The sequence below is a fragment of the Cariama cristata genome, unplaced genomic scaffold (assembly GCF_000690535.1).
Source record: "Cariama cristata isolate BGI_N322 unplaced genomic scaffold, ASM69053v1 scaffold61, whole genome shotgun sequence".
NCBI classification, from domain to species: domain Eukaryota; kingdom Metazoa; phylum Chordata; class Aves; order Cariamiformes; family Cariamidae; genus Cariama; species Cariama cristata.
The window spans coordinates 12,980-22,735 of NW_009598421.1; the positions used below are offsets into that span (position 1 = coordinate 12,980).

Below are 9,756 nucleotides of genomic sequence, written 5' to 3' on the forward strand. Positions count from 1 at the left end.
ACTTCTATGAGACACCCAAGGTGTCCCAGTTATGTCACTCAAAATGAGTACTCAGCTTTGAGTAAGGTGAACTCAAAATCTTAACATGTGAGATAGAGGTAAAGAAAACTGCTGCAAGATGTAATTAGGAGTAAGTCACTAAGGCTAAACATTGAAGTGGAAACCATGTTCAAGTTCAGAGGTCTGGAAAGAAACACAAATTAAGACCAATCTCACTGTCTGCCCTTTCAATTAGATAAAGTTGTTTCATTTGTGATAGGTTGTAGAAAAAAAATTTGAGTTCAGCTAGCCAAAAAACACTGACAGCAACAGAAAACCTATACTGTGTGTTACATGAGCCTGCCTGATCTGCACAGAAACAGAGGTCCTTGAGAAAATGGAGCTTTCTATTCATTCCCAAGGCAATGATGATAGGACAAAGCTGGGAAGTGCAGCACAGAAGGAAAAGGGCACCAGGAACAGCATCTCCAAAGCCTGATTTAGTTTCCCATAGTTGGCATAACCACAGCAGGCTTGGTAACGGTGGCATCTTCCTCTTTCCATTGAGAAATGATAGTTTTCAGCTGTGTGTAGAACTGCACTCCCTGGAGGGAAGGAGAGGCACAAGGATCAGATGTTTGGCCTTATGAATTCTTCAGGTCTGCACTAGTGGTGTATCAAACAGTTTTTGCTTTAGCTACAGAGAGCTGAGTTTTCCTCTGTGGGAACAATTCCTGTCAGCCTGTTCCTTTTACCAGTTCCCCAAAGATTCCAGTTCTGTGAGAAAGCTTGCTACTTGGTTCTTGCTCCCTTCTCAAGTCTCCTACAAAAAGAGACTTGCTTTTTTATATTTAAAAAAAAAAAGGAATTGGTTATTGTAACACACATTATGGTGGCTGTGATCACTGGCTCGTCCTCAGTTTCCTGGCTGAGATAGCTTCAAAGTCTCCTTACTAATGAGGTCTGATGACCATCTCCCCATTGCTGTTTATAATCTGATTTACCACAATTCAACCCAACAGAGTACTCTGAACCTGTAAGTTACCTGCTTGCCATAGAAATTGGTGTCCCCTCTGAAAGAAGCACGAGAGCCAGTGAAAGAGAACATGGGCAGAGGTACTGGGATTGGAACGTTGACACCAACCTAAACAAAAGGAAAGCTGCCAAATTAATCACAAGAAGTAGCAGATGGCAGAGCACTCTCCAACAGCTCCCGCATTTTGTTTCCTTAAATCTGAGGCTGGGTACTGTTGGCTGAGTAGTCAGTGATTAGTCACTACAGCTGGATGGCTACCCGCTGTAAATGTTGAGTACTAATAGCAACAACTCTAGCTTGAACACACCTGCCCCACATCTACTAAGTGAGAGTATTTCCGAGCTGTGGCTCCATTGGTGGTGAAGATTGCAGTTCCATTTCCGTAGGGGTTATTGTTCACTATCTCAATGGCATCATCCAAAGTGTCTGCCTCCAGAACCACTAAGACGGGCCCAAAGATTTCCTCCTTGTAGCAAGTCATGTTTGGCTGCCAAGACAAACAGCAGAAAAAGCAGCTCATATATAGGATATAATAAACAGGATATAATAAAGATATCCTAGTAGCTAGGATATAATAAACACACGTGCTGCTAATGCTGAGGCCATTCCTAGGATCACCCAGCATGCTGCACTGCCACAGGCCATCCTTCAGTCCTCCTCGCCTTTTCACCACTTTCCACGCGCTGCCAACTATCTAATCTACTAAAAAGGGTACCACTTTTCATTTCTGGAGCACTTTCTGCTTTTACTGCCTGCCTAACCTCACTCACAGGTTGACCAAGGCTGATTAAGATCAGGATGAATTCAGGACAGTTTACTTCAGTTCTTGTTGACAAAGTGACTAGAACCTGCTATCCTTTCCAACTCTGTCCATGATTCATGTCTGATAATTAGCAGCATCTGACAAATACAAAACCACCAGTTGGACAGTACTTTAATCACTAATAGCTAATACAGCAAACTACAAAACATTCATTTGACACGTTGTAAGTTTTATGTGGCTTACCATATACCACTCTGCAATATACACTATCAAGCACTGGTTTTGGTGATCTTACCTTCACATTGGCAAGGATCGTGGGCCCAACAAAATTGCCATTTTCATAGCCCTTCACTTTGATATTACGTCCATCCAGAAGAAGGCTGGCACCTTCTTTCACTCCTTTCTCAACCAGATGGCAAACCCGTTCCTTAGCCTGGGGACTGATTAGAGGGCCTAGATCTGCTCCAGGCCGGTCTCCTGTGAAGAGGCAGAGACACCAAGTTTTAAACCCTGACAGCTTCCTCTTGACAAGCATCATACAGATAACTACACTGGCAGGAAAAATCTGAAAATCTTCATGTTTCTGAGACACAGAACAAATATTTGAGACATTAATGAACAGGGGTAATAGCCTGCAACTCTCATAATCAACAAATAAGAGAAATTGTAAGCATAAGCATAATTTTAGATCACTGGGAAGCCAAAATTCAACAGATTCTTCTCAGAAAGGAAACTTTTCCCCTTTGCAAGACCTTATTGAACATAAACAAAAGATAATTCTCCTAGAATCAATAACAGTCTAGTTTTTCCAAAGTACTTGTTTCCATTTTTCCTTTTTATTGCATGCTTACTACAAATTGGAAGGATCTCTAAGTGAGGTTGCTATATAAATGATAGGTTTGAGTTAAACATAGGACATAACCTCAAAGCTCCAGTTAAAACAAGACCGATCCTGTAAACTTCACATCAGTCATACTGCCTAGCCTTCCTACATATTCCTAACTCCAAGTCTAGGACTGTGTTTCCCAGTCCAGACAATGCTATCTCCTACCCCTACACATCAAACATATGGTGCCAATAGCTCCAAGGGACACAGTGTAGTAAGGCAGATACACTGACCTATTTTTGCTTTTGCTACAGTTGTACAGAAGTGAAGTACCTCGTAAGAAATTATCAGTCTGTACCTGCATTTACACGTAGATTTTTGGCTCTGTCCACAAGCTCTGGCAGCCATTTCTGAGCTTCTCCCACTAGAATTGCTGTAGACAGGGCCATGCAGCGCTGGCCAGCTGCTCCAAAAGCAGCTCCAACCAGCTGGTTCAAGGTGTTCTCTTTATTGGCGTCAGGCATCACCACACCATGGTTCTTGGCTCCCTGAAATATAACACATACACAGTCTCCAGTTATTAACCACCCCAGCCCACTTCTCTAGCTCTCTGGCCATATCTTCATATAGTAGCTACGACTCTGCTACCAACAGGCTGGCAAGAAGGGCAGCCTCATCACTTAACTATCAGTAGCAAAGTCAGCTTCTGCTGCTGGGTGGCGTGGTCTCTCTTAACATTCACAGGAGACAGAGGCAGTCTGTGTGCTGAAGTGTGCTCCATTCAGAGGCATTACCATGTTGGCCTGGACTCTCTTGCCATTCCGGGATCCTCTCTCATAGATGTACTCGCCAGCCTGATTAGATCCCACAAAGCTGATTGCTCTGATATCCGGATGGTCACAAATGAAATTCACAGCTTCGAATAGGAAATAATACATTATAACTGTGGCATGCAAATGCTTCCCTCTGTTCCCATCCCCATAGCACTAAATCTATGTATGTTTCCTCTTACCAAAATTCCTGTCTCTGTGTTTCCCACATCTGAGTTCCCCCATTGCCTGTCTATGCACCTCTCCACTAATTTCTCAGCATGTATACTCCTGTTCCCGTTCCCATACACCTGGCTCTCTGCTTTCTCTTCATGCTTTGGGCATCTCCCATGGTGCCTGAGTGATGCTGAAGCAAAGTTACTGTTGTCTATTTGTACCCTCATGTTCTGAAGCTACTCATGGCTGTAAAAAATATCATGTCAGGAGCTAGAATACTGACATCCACTGCATATTCAGTCAGGTAGATCAATTCTTGTTTAGGCTTCTTTGGGAAACCAAGATGATTTAGCTACTTATCTACAGTTGGAGCTTAGGTTGCTAAATACAATTTGAGTACTTCCACGCCTTGGGAACTCTGACCCCAGCCCCCAAAATTTTGTCCACCATTTCTCCTGAAAGATTTGGTGCAAGATGGCAGAGAATCTCCCAGTCACCTCCCTTCACCTCCCTCGAGAGGGCTGAAGCACCTGTCCAAACCTATCTAACAGCAGCAGGATCAGACTCTCCAAACGGTACCTCCACTGAACATATGCCACAACGCTTCAACACTCCAGTCATCTCCGTAGAAGGGCTATTATTACCTTCATGTTGTCCATGGATGATATTAAGGGTCCCATCGGGGGCACCAGCATCCTGAAACAGCTTGGCAAGGAACATGAGTGCTCCTGGTACACGCTCAGATGGTTTCATCAAGAAGGTGTTTCCGCAAACCATAGCCATGGGGAACATCCAAAGAGGAATCATGGCTGGGAAATTGAAGGGTGCAATTCCAGCACACACGCCCAGAGGCAGACGGTAAGTGTAAGTGTCCATGTCTTTAGTGATGGAGGGCATGGTCTCTCCCAGTATGAGGGATGTCACACTGCAAGCATGTTCAACCACCTCTGCAGCAGAAAGGGCAATATGCCACTGGATGATCTGTTAACAATTAGTCCCCAAACTCCCTTCTCACCACTGCCTTGGCCCAAGTCTTTCTTCCAGCCTCTTTTCCCACAACTTAAAACTCATTGTGCTCCTGAAAATCCCTTTGATCTGCCAAGCACTGTGAGCTCATTGTGAATGGATTCTCTCATGAGTGCATTATATGTCTTTGTGATAGGAGCACAGACACAACAGCCCCAGTAAAAGAAGGACAGGTATAGTATTATTGTACCACCTGGGACTCAACCTTAGACATCTGAACACAAGCGAGTTCTTAGCCCTTTACAGCAATTTGTAGTCACTCCTAGGAAAAGGAAGTATCTAACAACTTGGAAGTGATTTAAGGAAACTATCTAAGGGAACTCTTCAGGTTAGAGTTACAATTGCCCCTTTTCTTTCAGGAGGTGGCTATGAAGGGAGCTACATGTAAAGACTCCCAGAGCAATCAGTTGCTCAGGAGACCTCCTCCCTTCCTATGGGTTCTCAAAGCCCCTTTTTTAACAGGAGGAGCCAACAGCTTACGGAGGCCTCGGAACACATCTCCCTCAGCATCAGCCAGGGTCTTCCCTTGCTCAAAGGTGATGAGTTTTGAAATTTCTTTCTGAAAATGGAAAACATGAAGTTTATGAATGTTAGAAAACTGCCTGCCCATTGAATAGGATGCAGGGACAAGACAGTTTAAGAGCTGAACATCACAATGAACAGACTAAGAAGAACCTGGAAAAGCCTACACTGACTGATTTGCTCCTTGTAGACAAGAAGCCAGTAAGCCACAAGGGTGACATTTTAGAAAAAACAACTGTGGCTTGGCTTTTACTCTACAGCTTTCAGGTGTCACACCACAGACACACCGAAAAAGCAATCAGGGAAATCCAAAGACACAGTAACATACATTTCCCACTTGTCTTTATCAACTGGCACACTTTCCATCAAGGTTGAAAGTTCTTCTTGGAGTCTTTTGGTAAAGGGACAAATGCAGAATAACATTCCCTAAGAAGTGCTGCCTTTCTGTCCCCATTTGACGGAGAGTGCTTTGCTACACCTCTCCATGACAGTGTCTCAGCTGGCTCCTCAATCATGGCAACAACGCCTCATCAAGAACTCTGTAAACCCTGAGTCTCTCAATTTAATTCCTACAGTCAACTACAACGCATTCAGCAACAGCCATCACACACAGCCGTGGTGTCTCACCAGATTGTCTTTGATGAGTTGTTGATAACGCAGGAATATTTGCTGGCGACTCAAAACAGATGTTTCTGACCAGTTCCAAAAAGCCTTTTTGCAAGAAGCCACAGCTGCTTCCATCTCACTGGCTGTGGCTTTTGGTACACGGCCAACCACTTCATTTGTGGCCTGAAGAAAAAAACAAACTGCATCAAACTCAACTTTTTCCATCTGTCCCTGTCAACCATTCAACGGTCCTTTCACACCACACACCCAATATCCTTGTTCTACAAGGAGCTGCACTTCTGAGGGGAGAGCACAAAACAGACTCCTTCCTTGGTGCACACAAAAGGCCTGGGCTACAACTGGAATAGTTCTGACACCCTGCTTTCTACCCATCTCAAATAAGGCACCCAGAAAGCTGCAAATGCAGTGCTGATTTCTAAGCTGGAGTTGAAGTGACTTGTCTATCTTGAACCTTCTAGAAAGTATAAGGCAAAGGTTTCTGTGGACCACGGTCTTCTCCCTCTGCATCATCTTGGCTCACCTGCTGTCCCTCTTGTGCATTAAATGAGGCAAGGTTCCTTTGGAAAAAGCAGCACGTAACTGTGCAATTGGCACGGATGTTAGTTTACCTAGACCACTAGGCCAAAGTAAGATTTTTACAAGCAACCTTACTTCTACAGTATTTTAACTTTAAAAGCTTGTCTTTGCCAGTTTAACCTCCTTCTAATGCATTCTTTAAAATTAAGTCTGCTTTAACATGACAAAAACATCAGGTACATCACTAAGAGAGAAACTACTCAAAACAAGAGAAAGAAAATTAAACAAGAACATTGCTCGCCACATAGAGACCAAATGAGAGTCACAAACATGGCTCACTGCTCTGATCACTTCCACAATGCAAATCAAAATAGGGCTTTATGAGAACAGATTTAGAAACTGCTGTCCAAACGCTTACTAGGGGCAGTCAAAATTCTGAGTGCAACCTCATTTCCATTTGCCTTTCGTGGAGGACTCAGACAAATAGAAGTGCTACTAATCTAAGACCATTTTGCACTGCATAGCATACAACCTCTAAATTCACTGTGAATATTGTGGCCCACAGATAGAAGCTGTCTGAAAGGAGAGAAGGTTCAGCTGTTGGGATTTTTTACCTTGCTCTCAGAGTGAAGTCAGTCTCTATCAGGACTTCACATTCAGCTGGCATCAAATCACAGTCGGTTGATTTCACATACAGGGTGAAAGGAAACCTTCAGAAATTTGACATACTGATCACAGAGCCCTTCTATGAGCAAAAAAACCCCTCTAACCAGAGTTTAAGCTTCCTTTCTGGAGATCAGGGTTTTACTACACAGGGGAGATAAAGGAGGTCATCACTTTCCTAAGACTGACATTTCATGTGAAAAGGAAATTGAGAAGCAATCACACAGTGCTAAATCCATCCTAAGCTCCAAGTCTAAACCTTTCTCAAGAAATGTATGTACTTTCCCCTTTGGCCAAACACTTGAACAGAGGCACAGACCCTCATTGCACAGTGATCACTAATATATAAGCTGAGACTATTTCACTTACCGGGTTGTGGATATCAATCCATTCAGTAGTTTTGGATTCAACAAACTTCCCATCAATGAAGAGTTTGGTTGTTGGCTATGGAGGACAAAGCACTGGTCAGTGAGTGACCTTTGTTTCAAGGTGCCTAAATACCCGTGTGCCTTATTACACGAAAGCCTTCACCAGGTACCGCTATGCTGCCCACTAGAGCCTAGATGCGGTATTTACAGCCAGACCCACTTAACTGCTTAGGCTGAAAATTTTCATGCGCTCTGCCCCATTTTTCTCTCACTTTACACCAAAATGGCCAAAATTCTTTCCAAAAATAGTTATAGGAAAAAAAAATACATTGTTATGCTTATGTTCAGAACTATTTCAATCTACTTAATCGCCTGATGTTTACAAAGTGAGAAAACTGAAAAACCACCATTCGTAGATGTTCAGAAGAAAGAGTTAATAATTCACCTTATGAGAATTCCATGTACCCAGTGCACGCTGTACTGTGTGTTTCCTTCCCATCAAGCCACTAAGTAGGTTCATCTCTCCAGCTCATACTACAGGCATAAAAATGGACTTTCCCCACTATCCACTTGGTCCTGCAACTAAGAGCAAGGAACCTGCATCTGCTGAGTTCACAGTGACTGTCCTGGCAGGCAGCACGGAAAACACAGCTTTCCAACTCAGATGCAGAGGAGAGAAAAGGAAAGTTTGGAATAAGGAATTCAGGTAAATGTAGGGCAGAAAAAAAAGCAGAGGTAGAAGCTGTAACTAGCACTGGATAGGCAACAAAACTGTATCATGCAGGAAAACAGAGTGAGACTGTATAAATTAGGAAACTAGAAACTACGAGTGGATATTGTGAGGTAAGGAGAGAACTAGGAGAAAGCAAGAACCAGTTAACCACGCCACAAAACAGTGGCTTGCGGAGAATAGATAGGAGGAAGGGGAAATGGATCTCCTGTGGGAAGAACAGAAATGGGACAGATCAAAAGAACTGGAATATAAAGCCAAATGTATCAGGAACTCTGTGAAGAAATTAAGATGTGGAATTATGAGAGGGAGATGAGGATTGGGATGCTATCCAAGGTATAATGAAGGGAAAATCAGAGGAAGAATTAGGAATATAAATGGTGGTGGCTGGACAAGTAATGACAGTGAAAAGTGGATGAGAGCAAAAAAAAGCGAACAGCAGAGATAGTTGGGAGAAGTTGAGAAAGCCTGGAGATGAGAAAGCTAGGATGAGAAGTGTAAAGTAAGACTGTTAATGGATAAGCAAGATCTAGTGATTTGGGAGGTAACAGCAGGAGTGAATCAAAAATAAAAGGTTGCAGACGATCACATAGCTGGAATTACACTTGGAAAAGAGGCAGAAGCCTGCGCCTACGAAAACACAATCCCCTCTAGAACCTGGAAGCAAGCACAGGAAATCCGAGCCCTTCGACTGAGTTTCCTGACTGTCAGAAAAGCTCTTTTAGTGCTCGTCTAAACAATGACAAACTCCTACTGCTATCAGTTACTCCATTAGCCCAAATGCCACGTATCTGCAGTGGACCTACAAGCTCCAGCGCTTTATGGCCCACGTGGACTTGAGTGCAATGGAATTTCTGTTTTTTCAAACTGCTTAAAAGAGTTATCTAGAAAATTGCACATACAATGAAAAAATATTTTAAGCAAACCAGGAAATGCTGAATTAGGACTGATCACACTTTTTCCATAAGATCATCACCTTTTTTCTGTAAGGAATGCGCCTGCTGTGGGAACAAGGACTGCAGTAAAGCAGACCATTCGGAGAATCACGATTTAGCTGTTTAGAACTTGGAGAGTGTACAGCCATGGATATCAGAAGAAAAAAAATGCACTATAGCAGTCAATGTTGTTCGATACTGTCCAAAGGAAATCAGATCCTCTCTCTGCCACAGATGATACTAGGCCAGTCCACACAGCTTCAAACAACCTTTTTTCACACATTATCATCAGTCGTATATTCTATACTCATTTTTCCTGATCTTATCGAAGAGGTATTACACTTGGTACAAGAAATATAAAAACCGGAAAAAAATATTGGCTGGTGTATATGCAGCACAATGCATGCTACTTAAGGAACACGGAGAAAACAAATCAGGGCGCGACCAAGTGAACTAACAGCTGTCCCTCAGATGTACCTGCCGGGCCAGGCAGGGCTCGCCACGGGAAGCGACGTGAGGCGATTCCCTGGGCGGCTACACTGCCACCCGCGGCGGGAGCCGCCCGAACGGGCACTGCTTAGCTCCCAAAACAAACAAATCTGACATTGAACTTTTTTTCCTTCCCTCCTGTTGAGCACGGAGGCCCTCCGTGCCCCGTGCACGGGCAGGCCCAAATGTTTGCTCCAGAAATACCAACCCACAGCCACGGGGACGGGAGCTGGGCTGAGCTGGCAGAAGCCTTACAGGAAAGAAAAGATCCTCAGCGAGTGCGGGTCCGC

At 43.7% G+C, this 9,756-nt stretch overlaps 1 protein-coding gene across 1 annotated transcript; it reads right to left on the reverse strand.

Annotated features, from left to right (window-relative positions):
- Nucleotides 1-375: 375 nt before the first annotated feature.
- On the reverse strand, nt 376-7,811 carry ALDH6A1 (aldehyde dehydrogenase 6 family, member A1). Its single transcript, XM_009709249.1, has 11 exons — nt 7,758-7,811; nt 7,314-7,388; nt 5,766-5,927; nt 5,097-5,175; nt 4,235-4,537; nt 3,399-3,520; nt 2,963-3,152; nt 2,074-2,255; nt 1,323-1,502; nt 1,025-1,123; nt 376-584 (listed from the first exon to the last, which is right to left on the reverse strand). The coding sequence occupies exons 1-11, from the start codon at nt 7,809-7,811 to the stop codon at nt 480-482; spliced, it is 1,551 nt and encodes a 516-aa protein (XP_009707551.1). The 3' UTR covers nt 376-479.
- Nucleotides 7,812-9,756: the final 1,945 nt, after the last annotated feature.